The 21268-nt window shown below is 40.1% G+C and overlaps 2 protein-coding genes and 1 long non-coding RNA gene across 6 annotated transcripts in view; 2 read left to right on the plus strand and 1 right to left on the minus strand.

Annotated features, from left to right (window-relative positions):
* The window catches only part of LOC141755950 (neural cell adhesion molecule L1-like), a 69160-nt gene that overhangs the window by 23175 nt on the left and 24717 nt on the right, over nucleotides 1-21268 (plus strand). The window lies entirely within an intron of this gene.
* LOC141755952 (cytochrome P450 2K1-like) lies at nucleotides 156-21156 on the minus strand. 2 transcript variants are annotated; one of them, XM_074615326.1, is made up of 14 exons: nucleotides 20766-21148; nucleotides 19475-19640; nucleotides 16981-17127; nucleotides 16699-16859; nucleotides 16377-16556; nucleotides 4583-4762; nucleotides 4283-4445; nucleotides 4031-4180; nucleotides 3781-3941; nucleotides 3459-3638; nucleotides 1667-1808; nucleotides 1384-1568; nucleotides 1159-1300; nucleotides 156-1074 (listed from the first exon to the last, which is right to left on the minus strand). In XM_074615326.1, exons 1-14 carry the CDS (start codon nucleotides 20961-20963, stop codon nucleotides 878-880), a joined length of 2352 nt encoding a protein of 783 aa, XP_074471427.1. In that variant the 5' UTR covers nucleotides 20964-21148; the 3' UTR covers nucleotides 156-877. The 2 variants fall into 2 exon arrangements, with proteins under 2 accessions (XP_074471427.1, XP_074471428.1); XM_074615327.1 differs by lacking the exons at nucleotides 156-1074; nucleotides 1159-1300; nucleotides 1384-1568; ... (4 more) ...; nucleotides 4283-4445; nucleotides 4583-4762 and adding exons at nucleotides 10329-10853; nucleotides 10981-11122; nucleotides 12164-12345; nucleotides 12456-12597 and having other exon boundaries at nucleotides 20766-21156.
* On the plus strand, nucleotides 13985-15219 carry LOC141755956 (uncharacterized). The gene is made up of 3 exons (XR_012591380.1): nucleotides 13985-14301; nucleotides 14475-14575; nucleotides 14723-15219. It is a non-coding gene; the product is annotated as an uncharacterized LOC141755956 (long non-coding RNA).

The following is a 21268-nucleotide window of genomic DNA, read 5'->3' on the forward strand; positions in this document are numbered from 1 at the left end:
GTGACAAAATAAATCAATGTTAGTAAAAATTATTCAAAACAGAATTATTCATATACATTTGAAATTAAACCAATTTAAAATCGCCTCTGGTAAATCACGGCTATTATGTTCTTGTTATTTATAGTTTCATATTTCAAAGATCAGTTGACACTCGGTTTATGTAACTCATTGTTTTTGTTTTATTTGGATCAGACAAAGAGAGAGTACAGAGGTTAAATGAAAAATTGAGGTAAAGTCGTACCTGGGCAGTAAAGCTAGTAAGGTAGTAAAGATATTAAATCTCTAAAAGATCCAAAGGGAATGGAATAATCTAGTTTGCGGGGCAGATCATTCTATTTAGTCTAAAAGGCGCATTGGACCTGAAACTAGTTTACCGATTAGCACGTACATTTGGGATATCCAACGTTAGTTATTAGATTGCGTACTCTGAAAGATGTGAGATCATTTGGAAGCTCTAATTTCATTATTATTTTGGTCAGTATTGAGATCATGATTACTCATTGACTTTGGAAACATCATGACTTTAGAAAGAAAACTTTGTAGGTTACATTTTCTTTAAGTTAAATCCATCAATCTGTTGCTCTTTGAGAGCAAAATGAATAGGATGCGCTGGATTTATAAGATAAAACAAAATGAGTGTCATTGCAAAAATGAATGCAGCACAACATCAATTTTATGTTGATAATCTTGTTTTCATAATCGTTGGAAGCAAAAATCGTAATTGAAATTCGATTAATTGCACAGCCCTACAATTTTGTTAAGTACATCATTGATATTGAACATATGCAGTAGTGTTGCACGGCATATAAAGCAGAACAAATTAGAATCTACTCTCTTGAACTGAGTTGAAGTCGTGGCAGTGGGCCAAGCAGCATTTTCAAGCTAACATCCGGGGAACAGCACTCAGTTTATGGGGTGAAGGGTTCAGGATGAGGCCCACACGTGGAGTCAGATCCAGTTCATCCTCTGAAACTCCTGAAGGAGGAGGAGTGAAACGAAACTTTTGCAGGAGGCTGGCGAAGAAGATGAAGAGCTCCATCCTGGCCAGACTCTCTCCGACACAAGCTCTGCGACCTGATGGAGAGAGAGACCGAAGGAAAATATTCATCACATCTGTAGGGAAGAGAACATCAAGAAGTGATGGATGAATTCACCAACCTGCAGAAAAAGGCATGAAGGCTTCTCGCTTGACGAACTTCCCATCTTTGTCCAGGAAGTGAGCAGGATAAAAGCTGCGTGGCCTCTTCCACTCATTCTCATCATACAGGACAGATGTCAAGAGAGGATATACTGTGGTCCCCTGTGGACAACACAGCAATTCAAACGTTTTCTATATGTGGTGTTGCTGCCTGCAGCTTTTTTAGGTGTTTTATTCAGGCTGACCTTCTGAATGAAGTGACCCTGGAAAGTGATGTCTTGGCTCGTTTTGTGAGGAAGTGACATGGGGACGATGTTGGCCAGTCTCTGCGTCTCATGGATGACGGCGTCGGTGAAGGGCAGGTTCTTCCTGTCCTCGACTTGAACCTGACGTTCTCCTATCACCTTGCTCAGCTCCTCCTGGACCTGGTCTGGAAGATGAAAAAGTTTTTGTTTTCATGAAGATTATTTTTTGTGTTGGTAAAGCACATATTGTTTCTTGGATTGTTTGTTGTATAAAGCTCCTTACCTTGTATTTTTGGATTCTTGGCCATAAACAGAAGTCCCCACCTCAGTGTAGTTGCTGTTGTGTCAGTGCCAGCAGAAAAGAGATTAAGAACCGTCTGCAAAAGGTTGACATGGTGGAAGTGACTGTTGGTAATCCCAGATTCCTGCAGGTAAAAGATGAATCAGTGCAGTTATTCAAATAAATCTGATCCAAAAGTTTGAGGGATTTTATTGTTGTTTTTTTATATAGTAATAGTGATGGTGGAGTGGGTTGCTCTCCGTTCCTTGTCACTGATAACTCTGGATAACTGGGTGTAGACCAGGGAAACTTTCCCACCGGTTAATAAACTTATGACAACAATGGTGTTACCGATTACACTGGACATTTTACAAGAAAAGATGACGCTCAAAAAAATGCAGAGCACTTTATTGTAATCTTTAATGTTGTGGGTGTTGGCCTCCGCCAGGGTTGTCCTTTGTCACCCATCCTGTTTGTGATTGTTATGGACAGGAACTCCAGGTGCAGCCGGGGGAAGGAGAGTGTCTGGTTTGGGGACCTCAGAATTGCGTCTCTGCTCTTTGCAGATGATGTGGTTCTGTTGGCTTCATCAGACCATGACCTTCAGCAGCACTGTGTGAAGCGGTCGTGATGAGAATCAGTACCTCCAAGTCTGAGGTCCTGGTTCTCTGCTGGAAAACGGTGGACTGCGCCCTCAGGGGTTGGGAGTGAGTCTCTGCCCCAAACGAGGGAGTTTAAGTATCTCTGGGTCTTGTTCACCAGTGTGGGCGCTGTACTATTGTGGTGAAGAGGGAGCTGAGCCGGAAGGCAAAGCTCTCGATTTGCCAGTCCATCTACGTTCCCAAATTTCTTCTATGGTCATGAGCTTTGGGAAGTGACTGAAAGAATGAGGTCGCAGATACAAGCGGCCGAAATTTGTTTCCTTCGTAGGGTGGCTGGGCTCAGCCATAGAGAGAGGGTGAGGAGCTCAGACATCCGGAGGGAGCTCGGAGTAAAGACGCTGCTCCTTCACCTCTAAAGGAGCCAGCCGAGGTGGTTCGGGCATCTGATCACGATCCTCCTGGACGCCTCCCTTTGGAGGTTTTCAGGGCACGTCCAACTGGTAAGAGGCCCCGGGGTAGACCCAGAACACAATGGAGAGATTATATATCTGGTCTGGCCTGGGATCGCCTCGGGGTCCCCCAGGAAGAGCTGGAAAACGTTGTTGGGGAAGGGACGTCTGGAATACCCTGCTAAACCTGCTAAACCTGCTGACCCGCGACCCTCACTGTACTGCATTTAGCATAAAACAATATGCTCCAATCATAACATGGCAAACTGCAGCCCAACAGGCAACAACAGCTGTCAGTGTGTCAGTGTGCTGACTTGACTATGACTTGCCCCAAACTGCATGTGATTATCATAAAGTGGGCATGTCAGTAACGGGGAGACTCGTGGGTACCCATAGAACCCATTTTCACCCCTTTGAAATGGCCATGCCAGTTCTTCCTTGTCTAAATTTATCACAGGTTCAGAGCGTTATTTAACCTCCTTCGCAACAAGCTAGCAACACATGGTTGGTACCAATGGGTTCCTTAGGTTTTTCTAGTTTGATATCATACCAGTATCTGCACTCTGGCCTTAAAACTGAGCCTGCTACAAAGAAATGTTGATTGCGTTAAGAAATTTGTGGCATTAAAACAAATTTGCGTGAGCTTTGACAGCCCTAGTTCAAACATAATTTGAAAAATCTTCTTAGGTCATAATAGCAATGAGCATGATAGCATTTCTGATAGGTCATGATACATTTCCCAACCTCAAGATTTTGCATTCGGACCAGAAAGGTGTCCACAAGGCCTCTGCACATCTGTGGATTGAGGGTCTCCTTCAAACGACTGAACAGCTGTAAGTTCTGCTTCTTGTTGGCAGTAGACAATGCGTGGACTTCCTTCCTGTTTGCAAACCATTTACCGATCCATGGGAACACGTTATACACCTGTTAAAAATCAGAATGAAGTTTTTAACAAGCAAGTGAAAAATTACATTATTTCTTCAATTCAGTTGCCCCAAGTTGTGCATAGTGTATATTAAAATCATTATGCTTAAAGTTTAATCTTAATAAACATATGAAATCACACCTGTACTGACGGGGAGCCCACAAGTTGAATGCCTCTGTTTGTTCGGTCTACCAGGGATGTAAACTCTGGATCATTATATTCAAATCTGCTACCATAAACAATGGAGCAGATAATATTTGAGACTGCGTAGTTTACTGGTTGGGTCGTATCAAAAGTTTCTCCTGCAACAAGGGAAACAGGAAAAACATCAGAATCAGGAGGATGGAAGAAATGTTGCTCATCATGCAGTTGGATATAATAAAACACTTGCCTTTATATTTCTTAAGCACCTCTATGAGGTGGTCACATTCCTCAATGATTTTGTCCTCAGATGCCCTCTTGCCCATCCCAAAGTCTCTGAGGTTCGTCAAAGCAAAGCGCCTCATCTCTTTCCACGAGTCACCGTTGGCCCATAAAAGCCCTGAGATGAAGTATTTCAGCAAAATATGTTAAACCAAATTAGGTGATTATGGGCAAAGGCTAAAAACATTAAATGGATAAGTATTTGAGCGCCTTTCCTTACCATGTCCTTTATGAGTGTCTTCCACAATTTGCATTGGATCTCTGTCTCCAAACACTTCAGCATGATTGATGAGTGCCTCCTTCACCGTCTTGTATCCTGCCAGAACCACCACTTTTTTGGGTCCCATGTAGACGGTGAACACTGATCCATATTTCTTGGAAAGCTGAGACCAGTGGCATAATGTCATGACATTATCTGATATAAGACATGCTCAGGAGAAAGAAAACAAGATGTGAGAGCTGCCAGAGAGGCAGAAACAACAAACCTTACAAGAAAGCTACTCTGACAGCACTACCTCACCTTCAGTAATGTGTTGTAGGGTCTCTTGAGGTCAAGCTGCAGCAGGTTTCCGAGTAATGGAAGTGGTTTTGGTCCTGGAGGTTCCTTCCTGTCCTCCTGGGAGCTGAAGCTGGAGGAAGAGACGAGGTAGACGAGCAGCAGGACCACCAGAGCCCCCACCAGGGAGACAGAGCTGGAGGACTGGAGAAACAGATCTAATATCCCCATGACTTAAAAAAAAAATGTCCTGAAGTTGCTACTCCAATGATGAAATAAATTTCCTTGGAGCCTTTAGCTTTGTGAGTGTTTTGAGGAAGAGGGAGGTCACAACTAATATGATAACCCTAGTTTGGTAATGTTGAAGCAACTCAAAGCACTTTAAAGTTAGGGAAACATCATCGTCTTGGTTAATTATTGATAAAGTCAAGCTGACACGAGACAGGATATATATAAATCAATATGTAACCAAAACCAGATTCTTTCCCTTAAGGTTAAAGTCTGAGTTTCTTTTGTATTAACCACGACCACTTTCTTACAACTTCTGTGCGCTACAAGAAGTAAGCACTTCATGGACTGGAAAAAACCCTGACAGTGAACAAAGAGTTATGCAATGTGGTAGTTTGAGATTCTCTGAATTTCTATGTTTGTTTTAAACCAATTCACAGTTAATGTGGATTATCTTAATATGTGTCGGATAATGCGCTGGGTTAGCTGTGTAGCTGTTGTTGTTTTGTTTTAACCCAAAACATGATGTTTTTACCTAAACTTAACTGATTTTTTGTCTAAACCTAAAGAAGTTGTAGTTTTGTTTCCTATACCTAAAGAAGTTGTAGTTTTGTTGCCTAAACCTAAAGAAGTTGTAGTTTTGGTGCCTACACCTAAAGAAGTTGTAGTTTTGTTGCCTAAACCTAAAGAAGTTGTAGTTTTGTTGTCTAAACCTAAAGAAGTTGTAGTTTTGTTTTCTAAACCTAAAGAAATTATAGTTTTGTTGCCTAAACCTAAAGAAGTTGTAGTTTTGTTGCCTAAACCTAAAGAAGTTGTAGTTTTGTTGTCTAAACCTAAAGAAGTTGTAGTTTTGTTTTCTAAACCTAAAGAAGTTGTAGTTCTTTTGTTTAAACCTAAATAAGTTGTAGTTTTGTTGCCTAAACCTAAAGAAGTTGTAGTTTTGTTGTCTAAACCTAAAGAAGTTGTCGTTTTGTTGCCTAAACCTAAAGAAGTTGTAGTTCTTTTGTTTAAACATAAAGGAGTTCTAGTTTTGTTTTCTAAACCTAAAGAAGTTATAGTTTTGTTTTCTAAACCTAAAGAAGTTATAGTTTTGTTTTCTAAACCTAAAGAAGTTGTAGTTTTGTTGCCTAAACCTAAAGAAGTTGTAGTTCTTTTGTTTAAACCTAAAGAAGTTGTAGTTTTGTTGCCTAAACCTAAAGAAATTGTAGTTTTGTTGTCTAAACCTAAAGAAGCTGTCGTTTTGTTGCCTAAACCTAAAGAAGTTGTAGTTTTGTTGTCTAAACCTAAAGAAGTTGTCGTTTTGTTGCCTAAACCTAAAGAAGTTGTAGTTCTTTTGTTTAAACATAAAGAAGTTCTAGTTTTGTTTTCTAAACCTAAAGAAGTTGAAGTGTTGTTATCTATACCTAAAGAAGTTGTAGTTCTTTTGTCTAAACCTAAAGATGTTGTAGTTTTGTTTTCTTTACCGTGCCCTGAAAACCTCCAAAGGGAGGTTTCCAGGAGGATCCTGATCCAATGTTGAACCACCTCAGCTGGTCCCTTTAGAGGTGAAGGAGCAGCGGCTCTACTCCGAGCTCCCTCCGGATGTCTGAGCTCCTCAGCCTCTCTCTAAGGCTGAGCACAGCCACCCTACGAAGGAAACTCATTGCGGACGATTTGTATCCACGATCTCATTCCTTCGGACACTACCCAAAGCTCATGACCATGGGTGAGGGTCGGAACGTAGATGGATTGGTAAATCGAAAAAGATACTTGAACTCCCTCGCTTTGGGCAGTGACTCACTCCAAACCCGGAAGGTACAATCCACCGTTTTCTTGCAGAGAACTATGGCCTCAGACTTGGAGGTACTGACTCTGCGTCATACTGCGCTCCTTCCACAAAGCGTCTGTCAGGTTAGGAATGACAACTTGTAGAAAGCTACTGTGCCAACTAATGTCACCTCACGAGAGTCGTAGGAATTACATTCTGCAATCATTGCTATTGCTTTTAGATAAAGTTAGCTATTTAAGTAAACAACTCTGCAGTTTAATGTGGAAGTGAGATGGAAAAGATATTTCGTTTTATGTGGACACTTTTCTTATGCGGCCCTCAATCATATGCTGGCACTCAGTCAGCACAACTTTGTGAACCGCTGACTTAGTATGGTTGAATTTGCTATTATGAGCAATAACATGATCAGCAGCACCCTGGATCAAACAATTGCATTACAGCAGGTCTAACAGGCAGATAATAAAGACATGAAAATGACTTTCAGAATCTGATATTGTGCTTTTTGTGGTTTACAGCTGATAGAAAGCAGATCTGGTAACACTGCAAACATGTGGTGCAAAGGTTACACCTGAATGACTTAAGCTATGTTGATAAGAAAACAGTGTTGTGGTTAATTACTGTAGTAGCAATTTTCATATCTGCAGTTTAACACTGTACCTTTAGACAATCTCAGGGCCTCACATGTTCAACTTTGTCACCATAGGACAGTGACCTGACATTTTAGTTCTCTGTAACTGCAAACAACAGATTGCTGAAATACTTGTTATGTCTTGTGATGCTCTGTTGTCTGCTGTGTGCTGACGCATTGATACACTTTCTATCCTTCTCTTCTTTTCTTCTTTGCACTTATCTTCGTGTTATGCTTTAAATGTATAAATACTGACTACTCTTTGTATTCGGGGCTCACTTGCCACAGTCCACAACAGGTGGCTGTGCTCGTGAGTCCATCTGCAGATGCTTTACTTATTAATGTATGCTTTTTTATTAAATTCACTGAAAGACAAGTTGTTACCTTGGTTTGTGTCTTGTTTTAACAGAAACTGCCACCACATTACTCACCCTTGATGCAAGGGCCTTATTTGTGGAGTCACTTTGTTCTGTCTGTGCCTGTACTCTCCCCTGGGTGCTGCTCTTTCCCAAACTTCCACCAATCTCATGGATGTGTACTCGTGTTGGCCTCGAAATTACGTCCGCCATTATACTCTACACAACAATTTCTTTTGCAAGAAATTAAAGCATTGATATACAGCGGGTAAAATAAGTATTGAACACGTCACCATTTTTCTCAGTAAATATATTTCCAACGGTTCTATTGACATGGAATTTTCACCAGATGTTGGTAACAACCCAAGTAATCCATACATACAAAGAAACCAAAACAAATAAGTTCAGAAATTAAGTTATGTGTAATAATGTGAAATGACACAGGGAAAAAGTATTGAACACGCTTACTGATATTTATTTAATACTTGACAGTATAATGACAGCTTCAAGACGCCTCCTGTATGGAGAAACTAGTCGTATGCATTGCTCAGGGCTGATTTTGGCCCATTCTTTCACACAAACAGTCTTCAAATCTTGAAGGTTCCGTGGGCCTCTTCTATGAACTCTGATCTTCAGTTCTTTCCATAGTTTTTCAGTTGGATTCAAGTCAGGTGATTGGCTGGGCCATTCTAGCAGCTTTATTTTCTTTCTCTGAAACCAATTGAGAGTTTCCTTGGCTGTGTGTTTGGGATCATTGTCTTGCTGAAATGTCCACCCTCGTTTCATCTTCATCATCCTGGTAGATGGCAGCAGATTTTTATCAAGAATGTCTCAGTACATTTTTCCATTAATTCTTCCTTCTATTATGTGAAGTTTGCCAGTACTGTATGCTGAAAAGCAGCCCCACACCACGATGTTCCCAGCTCCAAACTTCACTGTTGGTATGGTGTTTTTAGGGTGATGTGCAGTGCCATTTGTCCTCCAAACATGGTGTGTCTTATGGCATCCAAAGAGTTCAGTTTTTCTCTCATCTGACAAGACTATATTCTCCCAGTATTTCACAGGCTTGTCCAAATGTTGTGCAGCAAACTTTAAACGAGCTTCAACATGCTTTTTCTTCAGCAATGGAGTCTTGCGTGGTGAGCGTGCATACAGGCCGTGGCGGTTGAGTGCATTACTTATTGATTTCTTTGAAACAATTGTACCTGCTAATTCCAGGTCTTTCTGAAGCTCTCCACAAGTGGTCCTTGGCTCTTGGACAACTCTTATGATAATTATTTTCACTCCTCTGTCAGAAATCTTGCGAGGAGCACCTGGTCGTGGCCAGTTTATGGTGAAATGATGTTCTTTCCACATCCGGATTATGGCCCCAACAGTGCTTACTGGAACATTCAGAAGTTTAGAAATGCATCTGTAGCCAATGTCATCAGTATGTTTTGCAACAATAAGGTTGCGAAGGTCTTGAGAGAGCTCTTTGCTTTCACCCATCATGGGATGTTTCCTGTGTGACACCTTGGTAATGAGGCACCTTTTTGTAGGCCATCAGTTGGGACTGAACCAGCTGATATTAATTTGCACTGACAAGGGGTCAGATTGCTTTCTAATTACTGATAGATTTCAGCTGTTGTGTTGGCTTTCCATGTCTTTTTGCACCTCCCTTTCTTCATGTGTTCAATACTTTTTCCCTGTGTCATTTCACATTATTACCCATAACTTAATTTCTGAACTTATTTGTTTTGGTTTCTTTGTATGTATAGATTACTTGGGTTGTTACCAACATCTGGTGAAAATTCCATGTCAATAGCGCCTTTGGAAATATATTTACTGAGAAAAATGGTGACGTGTTCAATACTTACTTTACCCGCCGTATATACAGTAATCTATTTATGGAGGAAAATAAATCCTGACTGTAATGCAATACAATTCAACTGCAACGCAAACTAAAGCGTGCAAAATGACACTCTCTGCAACAGATTGAATAAAAATTGAAAGATGTACGTCGGTGGCAAAGATCAACATAATAAACGTTTAAGGTAAGACAGGACTAAAGTTTGTATCTGTGTTATTCACAGCAAAGCTTCTCAGATGCCATCACATGTCGGTGGGTTTGGACTCGAGATTGTTCTCAGTCGCCGATTCTGTTTGTGATTTTAATGGAGAATCTGTAGGTGCAGCAAAGAGTGTGCAGTTTGTTGACCTCAGAATTTAATGTCTTCCTTATCAACATCTTTTTAATGCTTCAAATGCCAGACTTCATATTCATCATCATGATTCTGACAAACATTCTGATCATACAAATAGCCCCATATAGGCAAAGTCCAAAGAAGAAAAAGCAATGGGGGGAGAAGGTGTGAAAACTAGACTGAGATCTTTTTTGATATGGGACATGAGTTTTACAATTAATGTATTACATACCCGCTTGTTTTTCCTTTTAAAATGGTCATTGTGGTAACTGGCATACTGTCCACTGCATTGGTGGGAAATGACAAGAATTGTTGAGGGTCATTTAATAGTAGTAGGAGAAACCATGCAAGTGCATTTTCATGGAAAGAATCTCTTAAGTGCAGCATTGCATCTGTGCTTTTTATCATCGTATTTCTGCTGGTTTCATCAAACTGTGACCTTCAGTGCACGCTGGTTCAGTTTGGAGATTAGTGTGAAGTAGTTGGGGTGACGGTCTACACCTCCAAATCTGCGGATATAGCACGATGGCTTCACCTCTTTGCTGCACTAAAGTTATCTCTGGGTCTTGTAGAGGAGGATCAGATGGAGTGAGAGTCTGACACAAGGATTGGTGCAGCATTTTTAACTTTATTGTGGAAGTTTATTGTGGCAAAATTGAAGATTATACAAACAATATAAAACATCACATTTGCAGTCTGCACCACAAGTTACAAAATATATTTTTTTTCCGAGCTTCAGAAGAAAGTCTGCAGTCCACTGCAAGGACCTGAACTGCTTTTGTACAACATTGTGCTCTACAAAGAAGCGTTAAACTTGAAATTAAGGCAGTGGTTTAACTCACGTATTCTTGATTACATCAGTGGTATTAAACAGAGGACTGAGGTGTGCTCGATCAGAACTAGTTTGAACAAAATCCAAAGTATTTGTAGTTGTTCTGAACTCCTCAAATACAGGGGACAGCACACAGTTTACGGGATGAAGGGTTCAGGATGTGGCCCACACGTGGAGTCAGATCCAGTTCATCCTCTGAACCTCCAGGAGGAGGAGTGAAGCGAAAGTGCTGCAGGAGGCTGGTGAAGAAGATGAAGAGCTCCATCCTGGCCAGACTCTCTCCGACACAAGCTCTGCGACCTGATAGAGAGAGAGCGAAGGAAAAGCTTTAGGTCATCTGCCAGTAAACTAATAAGAGAACAAAGGAAGATGTTCACCTCATCTGCAAATAAGTGAACATGAAGAAGCGATGCCTCAGCTCACAAACCTGCAGAAAAAGGCATGAAGGCTTCTCGCTTGACAAATTTTCCATCTTTGTCCAGGAAGTGAGCAGGATGAAATCTGTGTGGGTTCTCCCACTCAGTCTCATCATACAGGACGGATGTCAAGAGAGGAGTCACTGCGGTCCCCTGTGGATGATGCAGACATTGAAAAGATTTAGTGGTTTTTAAGGAGCCCAGAAATTAATTTCTACATTATATTTTATCATATTTTATGGAGGACCAAATAGAACTTATTAAAAAAAAAGGGGAAAAAATAAAGAATTAATAACATAAATTAATAAAGAAATAAAGACAAATACATGAAAATGTGTAATAGAAGAAAACAAGCACCAAAGTGGGCTGGACAGCTTCGCATCAGACTCTTCACGGTTTATTATTCGCTTAAAGCTTAAATCAATCGTGCCAAAAATGTACAGATAATCCGAGGTTACGTTGACAAAATGGAAGTGTGAAAATATGCATTTTGATATTTGCCTCTGGGGAGCAGAAATGACCAAGTAATAATCCTCATTGGGGTTCTTTCAGTAGTCTAAAAATCTCAAACATCATACTGATGTTTTCTGGCCGTATTTTAAGCTATATTAAGATGTATTTATATTGTACTGGGCAGTAAATTCTTTACACAATATTTGAAGAAAAACAAAGCAAAGGAACTTCTTCCAAAGATTATTTTCTCCATTCTTTGTATTCAGAGAATATCCATTATGAGATGGAATAATAATCTAAAAAGGGGGAGACAAAATCTCTTCTTTTTAAAAAACCAACAGATATGAGATTTCTTTTCGACCCTTCTTTTTGTTTGTTCATTATGTTAAACTTTAACTTTTTAAAATATTCTAGTTTTATTTTGGTTGACTTCTAATTTATTTTTAAATTTAAATACAATTAGCGTCCCTTTTCCTTAACAATGTCAATAAACACATAATACAAAATATTAAATTAATTGTAAAATAAAATGAAAATTAAAGACAAAAACAAAAATAGATTAACGAATTTGAAAAATATTATGGAACAGAAATAGATTAAGAATAGAAAATATTGCAAATGATTTGTTTTTCGTACATTATGTATATTCTCATTTTTTATTCTCTGCTCATCTTTTAACCATTAGTTTATTCTTCCAAGTCATCTTGGGTCCTCCATATTAGGTGTTTTATTCAGTTTGACCTTTTTAATGAAGTGACCCTGGAAGGTGACGTCTTGGCTGGTTTTGTGTGTCAACATGGGAACGATGCTGGCCAGCCTCTGTGTCTCATGGATGACGGCGTCGGTGAAGGGCAGGTTCTTCCTGTCCTCGACCTGCACCTGACGACCTCCTATCACCCTCCTCAGCTCCTCCTGGACCTGGTCTGGGAAAGACTCTTGTCTGTTTTTATGATGAGGATTTTTGTATTGATAAAGCACATATCTTGGACCGTATGTTTAAGTCTGTAAGCCGTGCACATCTATAACTCCTTACCCTGTATTTTTGGATACTTGGCCATAAGCAGAAGTGCCCATCGGAGTGTAGTTGCTGTCGTATCAGTGCCAGCAGCAAACAGGTGCTGCACTGTCACCATAAGATTTTCATTGTGGAAGTGACTGTTGGTAATCCCAGATTCCTGCAGGTATAGATGTATCAGCACAGTTATTATTAAGATCAATGTGATCCAAACCATCAACGTTTCCCCTCACCAGACACACCAGCTGGAGTTGCTGGTGTTAAGACAAGTTTTTCTAAATGTGCCTTTTGACTAAAAAGATCATTTTATGTGATGTGCACTATGTGGTCCAAGTGGGACTCAAACATTAAAGGTCTTGTAAAGGAAATTCAGAGATTAGTTTCAAAACACATTATAAATGTTGGAAAGTTATTACTGAAAACGTGTTGCAAAGACTGTGAACATTGTACTTCTGGATGGTGGCATTAGACCGTTAAACTGTTTTTCGCCAGTTTTGTGTTCAGGATTTTTTAGGCGGGGCTGAAATCATGACTCGATGACGCAGTGGAGTCATCCTTAGCATAACCCCACCCGTCTTCACAAACCTGGTTTTGGAATGGCAAAATAGAAACCTGTGACATTATTATATAAGTCATAAGTATTATCTCGGCTTGCGGCAGCGGGAGAGGGATAGAGTGGGTCTGCCGACCAATCAGCTTCCAGGATTTCCATTTTCTGTAGACAAATCATGTGGCGGCTTTCCATTTTCACTGCCGACGTCATCCATTTTCACCGCGGATACAGCCAATCGGAGCTCTGGATTCCATTTTCAGGCAACGAATCGTGTGGCTGATCTCCGCCACGTCATCCATTTTTGAATAGCCAATCACAGCCGTCCCAGCGGACGCGATGCGGAGGAGGGACTTTTAAACTATTCACTGCCTATTCAGCTACAGACAGGTAAATGTCATTATTAACATTATATTCAGCTACAGACAGGTAAATGTCATTATTAACATTATATTCAGTTAAAGACAGATAAATGTCATTATTAACATTATATTCAGTTAAAGACAGATAAATGTCATTATTAACATTACGTAACAGTGATATTGGGTTCTCTTAGACAATACGGATTAAACGTGTTTTAGCTTTCTGGCGTTTTTTAATGTGGGCTGATTAAGATTTGCTGTGAAATCCATGAATAGGTTTGTAATGTTACTCTGTCTGAGCTAGCCTGGCTTTAATTATGTTAGCTAGACTTGGTGAATAAGTTATCAATCACTTTATCATCTGTTCAGAGCTCTGATCATTATGCTGAGGCTACGTTACAGTTACAGTTACATAGAGGTAACGTTACTCCTACTGTATGAGCTCCTCAGCGTTGTTAAACTACCACAGTCACTTCTTTTAGCTCAGACAAGTGAGATAACTGTGGTGTTATATTAATGATTATATGATCATAAACGTTATGTTAATACTAAAGCTATATATACATATACAGTATGACTGCTGCTGTATTAGCTTCTTAACGTTGTGAAACAAAGTTTACTATCACAATCACTGTTTTTAGCTCAGACAGGTAACTGTCAGATAACTGCTGTGTTATATTAATGTTCATGATTAATGATTATATGATCATAAACGTTATATTAAACGTTCATACTTAAGTTATATAAACATGACTGTAGTTTGCAAGGTTTTTCAAGGTAAAAGAAACATAATTATCATATGTGTGAAATTGTTTCTACATATAAGTTTTATTTCAATGTCTGTTTAGACTTCTCCAGGCTGTCAGTCATCCTGCATCCTCTGCCCCAGAAGCTCAGCCTGCAGTCCAGTCTGAATCCTCACCTGGTGTCTCAGGTGGCAGAAATACAGTTGGTAAGTAATGTTTACATAAACCTCACAATAAAGCAATAGTAACAGTTGGGTCGAATCTATTTAACATACAACAGACAGCATACGGACATTAAGACACTATATGTTACATGTAGTGTAATTTCACAGCAGTTTATCCTGTTTATTTGCTTACTGATGACAAATTGTATGTTTAGGGGACGGGCATGGTGTGCCAGGTACGGATCGGGTTGACAGCCTTGCAGAGCACCTGGTAGAACTGAGGACACAGACCTCCATGACTCTCAGCAACCAGCAGGTTAGTAATATCTGTAATTTGGAATACCATGCTTAGTCCAAAAAGAATAAGACAATGTTGTTGTTTTCATTTCATTAATTACTCACATAAGCCTGTTGTGTGAATAAATATTCAGTCTCTGTTGTTCTTTTCATGTTTCTTTATAAGGGAAGCACAATTGTGGCCCTGTAGCAAAACCTGCTGGACGTTGACAGAGGGCCCAGCAATCTACAGTGGGCTGGTCACTGCCGGAGGCCCTGCTGGAGTCTGAGCTGAAGGAGTTTCTGGTGAATCTGTGTGCTGTAAATCATTCTGTCTGATGTTGCAGGGAATCAGACCCAATGACAAACATTAAGAATAGTATTATCTTCTTCAAATTATTTGTTCTTGTTGTTTCACGTGTTCCAGGCCCAAAGACAATAAAGTTAAAGCTTTAATATCATTACTGTCTCAATTCATGTGTATTCCTATGGTTATTTTTTTAATTAATTACACACAGCAAGTCCATCCCAATATTGCTCAACTATTCTCCAGTACATTATGATTTATTCTACTAACATTTTGACCTATCTTGCCTAACAGTTCATTAATCAGTCATAAGGAGGATGTATGCAATAATATTAAGCGTCTTTGAGATTACTAAAAAGCGCTATATAAATCTAATATATTATTATTATTATTATTATTATTATAATAATGCAAAACATCATCATGGATGATAATGTTTTGTATATTTGTTATCTGTAGTAATCTACCAGTTATATGACTGTATAAGGAAACCTGAACGATTTTCAATATTAACGTATTAGTTGCAGTGCACAAGTCTTGCATTAAAATTATATCTTGAGTCAATTCAAGTTTACACGAGCAACACAAACTATTTTTTACTGCATATTATAAACTTCGACCCTGCCGGAGACGAGATTCGAACTGCCTCTCAAGTGGACATGTATTCTTCCCCCCGAAAAGCACAAAAAATAATGTTTTTATTCTTTAACAAAAATACTATGGTGTATAAAGACTTCAAAACACCATGTGGGTGAAAATAAGAGCTACAGAATTGTGTTTTCTTCTCTCTTTCTCTCTTTTTCTTTCTTTTCCTCTCTTTTCCTCCTCTTTTCCTCTCCCCCCTTTCTCCCCCTTTTTCCACCTTCTTCCCCCGCCCACCCACACTATTGTTCCCCAGCTTTAGCTCAGTCGGTGGAGCAAGAAACTATTACTCCCAGGGTCGTAAGTTCGAGCCTCATGTTAGACATTCTTCTTTGTCTCCGTTTATCTGTTGTCTTTTTTTGTATTGTATTTTTATGATTGTAATCCATCCCATGTCCTATGTATATTTATTCTTTTTCTGTAAACTTGTAAAAGAAGTCCGGGCGGGGGGCGCTGTAAAGCTTGCGGCCGCGAAGCTTTGAGCCACCCTCGCCCCGAGCCTTTCCAAGCCGACCGATCACCTCGGATGAAATGCGCCCGGCGGGGGCTAGCCGGCGCCAGGGAAAGGTCCCGCGAGGGGATCCTCCCACATCAAGCTGTCGTCCCTAACCCACCGAGTTGAATCCCCCAGGCAGACTGCCCGACGGGGGGCCGTTACCGGCCTCACACCGTCCACAGGCTGAGCCTCGATCAGAAGGACTCAGGCACCTGAGTGACACCGGGCAAGCGGTCTTCCCTACGCCACATTTCCCCACTCCGCCTGTCGGACGGTGATTGATGCTGGGTTCTTCTTGCTTTACACAGACTTTAACGAATCAATTAAAATATAATGTTTTAAATCAGAAATTAAATATACGATGAGATCAATTTAATAGATGATACTTTTCCCAACCTCAAGATTTTGCTTTCGGATCAGAAAGGCGTCCACGAGGCCTCTGCACATCTGTGGATTGAGGGTCTCCTTCAAACGACTGAACAGCTGTAAGTTCTGTTTCCTGTTGGTAGAAACTATCTTCTGGATTTCCCTCAAGTTTGCAAACCATTTACCGATCCACGGGAACATGTTATACACCTGTTAAAAATTAGTATGACGGTTTTAACAAGCGAGTGAAAATGTACATTATTTCTTCAATTCAGTTGCCCCAAGTTGTGCATTGTGTATATTAAAATCATAATGCTTAAAGTTTAATCTTAATAAACATATGGAATGACACCTGTACTGACGGGGAGCCCACAAGTTGAATGCCTCTGTTTGTTCGGTCTACCAGAGATGTAAACTCTGGATCATTATATTCAAATCTGCTGCCATAAACAATGGAGCAGATAATATTAGAGACTGCGTAGTTTACTGGTTGGGTCGTATCAAAAGCTTCTCCTGCAACAAGGGAAACAGGAAAAACATCAAAATAACAGATTTTTTTCTGCAACATCCAAAAAAGGTAGATAATCACATTTCATTAAAAAAAAGAAATATATATATATATATATATATTTACCTTTATATTTCTTAAGCACCTCTACGAGGTGGTCACATTCCTCAATGATTTTGTCCTCAGATGCCCTCTTGCCCATCCCAAAGTCTCTGAGGTTCGTCAAAGCAAAGCGCCTCATCTCTTTCCACGAGTCACCGTTGGATGTTAAAGGTCACATATTATGCTCATTTCCAGGTTCGTAGATGTATTTTAATGTTGCACTAGAACATGTTTACATGCTGCAATGTTCAAAAAACCCTTTATTCTTCTCATACTGCAGCCTGAGTCTGCCTGCCTCAGAGACTAATTCAGCCTCTGTCTGAAAACCACTGATTCACAGCCTGTCTCCTCCCACTCTGCTCTGATTGGTCAGCGTTTTCTGTCAATCAAACTTCCTCAACAACAACAGCGTCACCCTCCCCCTCCCTCCCGGAGAAGAGACGAGTGGAGAGATAGCAGCTAGAATAGAGCTTATAAACCACTTTAAAGTTTATAAACCAGAAACTTCACCCAGCGCACGTTACCGGAGGAATCTGATCAGAAATCGGCGACACATGATGAACATCTGCGGTCCAGATTCCAGGTTTTCCTGACGGTTTCTCTCAGGTAAATAATGCTGTTTATATCTCTGTTAGTTAGCTCAGTGTTTACCTCATGCATCAACTCTGTAAACCGTAAACATACACTCTGTTTTACGTCTGTCTTTACAGATCCATCTGTGAGAAATGACCGACAGAATCATCCCAGAGGAGAGCAGATAGCTGTGGGCAGATGGGAGATACAGAGCTAACCCGTTAGCATGTAGCTACATGCTAACGGGTTAGCTACATGCTACCGCTATGACACGGTGTGTAAACACAGCGACCATCAGGGTGGAAAATAGAAGATGTGAAACAGTAGTCAGTTCATTATTTCTGCTAAAAGATAAATGTATGGAAGATCAGAGTAATGGTATATTATTTACAGTAGTAGCTGTCTCTGTGTTACCATGACTACAGACCACCGGAGCTTAGCTTACCATAGTTTACCAGAGCTGAAGACTTTCTCCTGTACCATGTTAACATAACTAACTAACAGGTGAGATGATTACAAATGCTGTGAATAATTAATATTGTCATCTGTCTACTCAAATAAAGTTTGACTGTGAAACAGAAATGTGTTGTGTTGCTTACAAGTCACTATTTACTACCTGTACTCTTCTACATGCATGACATCAAATATATATAATATATAAATATCATCTGTTTAAACAGTGTAATTACATAAAGCCTTTGTGAAAGAACATGTTATATTTAGATGATGGGAGTACATGAAGCCTGTTCTGCTGGTTCTTGCAGACTTTGCTCAAGTTAGGTTGAGGAGGAGAGACAGTGACGCGCTGTGGGGCGGGGTCAGCTACTGAAGGTTCTCTCTGGTTCGACCAGGAAACCCTCACGTGGCTTGCATTCCCTAATGACGTCAGAAGACTAGGAAAAAAGCGAATTTTTTTTCTGCACCCATTTCCGGACAAACGGAGGAGGAGAAAAAGAGAGAGGATGGTCTTTTATGATACTATGGTGGCCTGTAGACACACTGGGGACAGATATTGATGTTTAAAAGACATGGAAAAGTGCATTTTGCATAATAGGTGACCTTTAAGACCCCTGAGATTAAACACGTTTTTATTAGGGCTGTTAATCGATTCAAATATTTAAACTCGCTTAATCGCATGATTGTCCATAGTTAATCGCAAATTTATCAAATTTTTTTATCTGTTCAAAATGTACCTTAAGGGAGATTTATTGAGTATTTTATACTCTTGTCAACATGGGACTGGGTAAATATGCTTTAGGCAAATGTATGTATTAAGGCTGTCAAAGTAAAAATGCAAATTTGTTTTAACGTCAGTAACTTCTTTAACACATTAACCCAATTTAATTTTAGGGTTGTAGCGGGTTCAGTTTTAAAGCTAAAGTGAAGATACTGGTATATGAAACCTAAGGAATCCATTGATATCAACCATGTCAGTGTGTCAGTGTGCTGACTTGACTATGACTTGCCCCAAACTGCATGTGATTATCATAAAGTGGGCATGTCTGTAAAGGGGAGACTCGTGGGTACCCATAGAACCCATTTACATTCACTGATCTGGAGGTCAGAGGTCAAGGGACCCCTTTGAACATGGACATGCCACTTTTTCCCTTTCCAAAATTTAGCGTAACTTTGGAGCGTTTTTTAACCTCCTTTTTCGACAAGCAAGTCTGACATGGTTGGTACCGATGGATTCATCAGATTTTATAGTTTCATATGATACCAGTATCTTCACTCTAGTTTTAAAACTGAGCAGCAAAAGTTGCGTTAATGCGTTAAAGAAATTAGTGGCGTTAACGCAAATTTGTTTTAACGCGTTATCACGTTAACTTTGACAGCCCTAACTTTTAATATAAAAAAAAAACTGGGAATGGGTAAAGACAATAAACATTTACTAAAAGTCAAACAGAACAGGAAAAGGATTTAGTAAAAGACCTCTTTCTCCTCTTACCATGGCCTTGATAATTTTCGATGAGTATTCGTGGTGAATTTTTTTCACCAAACTCATCAGCGCAGGTGACGAGTGCCTCCTTCACCGTCTTGTATCCAGCCAGGAACACCACTTTTTTGGGTCCCAAATACACCGTGAACACCGATCCATATTTCTTAGAAAGCTAAGAACAGGGACATAATGTCATGATGGTTTTAATCAAACAAACACATGAGAAGAAAGACAATGTGATTGAAGGATTATTGTGACTGGAGAGCAAACACAATAAATTACCCTGAAGGAAAATGTTAGCGCTGTCATTATACGGGTAGGAAAACGGTTTAATTAAGCATATTTCACAAAGGAATAATCATGTTCTTCATCGGTATTGCTTCAACCGCCCATTGCTCATTTATCCATCAATCACATGTCATGACGTCAGTGTAAGAGCAAGCATTAAAACAATCTTAGCCTAAAGTTGTTCAGATAAAAAAAATCCCAAAATTCATTATCGGGTATCAGCGATTAGCCAGTTTACGCATCTGATCCGATACCATAAATTATTAACCCAGAAAAAGATCAACCATAAATGAATGAATCTCCGCCGCTCCGAGGTGCCTTCACTGTGCTGTCGCCCTGGAGGTATCATGGCTGCTACTGACTGCTACTGTTTTAGAGCAGCGAAGAAGAACTGATTGCAGGTAGTTTGTCACGTGACAACAACAGTGCGATGGTAGTGGAGAGCCATTTGGTAATATTTCACAGTAGAAAATCCAACAAGTAAAACGGCAATATGTCCAGGATGTAAGGCTTCCGTTTGGAGGCGTGGCGGCACCATAGTAGGGGTGTGAATATTACACCCTGCAGGACAAACACCCAGGATGTCCACTGAGGAGACAGCTAAGAGAATTCAGAATACGACGGTACGACGGAGTATGAGGGCCACATTGAGGAAAAAAATAAATCTGAAATTTTGAGAATAAAGTCGTAATATCATAAAGTAGTAATTTTACATGTTATTTTCTTTTTCTCGTAAAGTTATGACTATTCTCGTAATATAAGGAGCAACCTGTTGATCAGTGTTTATTTAACGTGTCTCCATGACTTCATCCATCCATCCTTCCTCAGTTTTCACTACAAAGTAAAAACTAACATCACTAATTCTTCCTGCCCGTCGTCCGCCATGTTTGTTGACACTAAAGTCACCTTTGATCGCCAGAGATGTTGCGAGAGTCGGGACTCCTGTCGTTCATCAATGAATCTGTTAGTGTGTGCTGTTTGGTCCAAATCGTCCCAGTCATTTCCTCACCTTCAGAAGTGACTTGTAGGGTCTCTTGAGGTCAAGTTGAAGCAGGTTTCCTAGTAATGGAAGTGGTTTTGGTCCTGGAGGTTCCTTCCTGTCCTCCTGGGAGCTGAAGGAGACGAGGTAGACGAGCAGCAGGACCACCAGAGCCCCCACCAGGGAGACAGAGCTGGAGGACTGGACAAACAGATCTAATATCCCCATGATATTAAAAAGAAGTGTCCTGAAGTTGCTACTCCAATGACAGAATAAAGTTCCTTGCAGATCCTTAGTGAGTGTTTTGGGTGAAGAGTCTTGTGTGTCTTCAGGTGGAGAGTAGTCAGAGCCCAATGGAGGGACACGCTGTCAGAACCAGCCCACTTCCTCTTCTTCTTCTTCTTCTTGTTGTTGGGTCCTTTGAGGACAGCGATCTTTAACTAATCGTAGTTACACATTTACAGCAGTATTGTTTCATGTCATGTTAGTTGTTACATAACGTTTATGTATTGTGTGTGTGTGTGTGTGTGTGT

This window comes from Sebastes fasciatus, chromosome 18 (genome assembly GCF_043250625.1).
Source record: "Sebastes fasciatus isolate fSebFas1 chromosome 18, fSebFas1.pri, whole genome shotgun sequence".
In the NCBI taxonomy this organism is placed as follows: Eukaryota; Metazoa; Chordata; class Actinopteri; order Perciformes; family Sebastidae; genus Sebastes; species Sebastes fasciatus.

Excerpts from the sequence above, each read along its gene's own strand:
- LOC141755952 (XM_074615326.1), bottom strand. The coding sequence starts at position 20,963 with ATGGGGATATTAGATCTGTTTGTCCAGTCCTCCAGCTCTGTCTCCCTG. Across the intron at positions 4,446-4,582 it reads CCTACAACACATTACTGAAG|CTTTCCAAGAAATATGGATC; the intron begins GTGAGGTAGTGC and ends CACTGGTCTCAG. Across the intron at positions 4,181-4,282 it reads AGACACTCATAAAGGACATG|GGCTTTTATGGGCCAACGGT; the intron begins GTAAGGAAAGGC and ends ACTTCATCTCAG.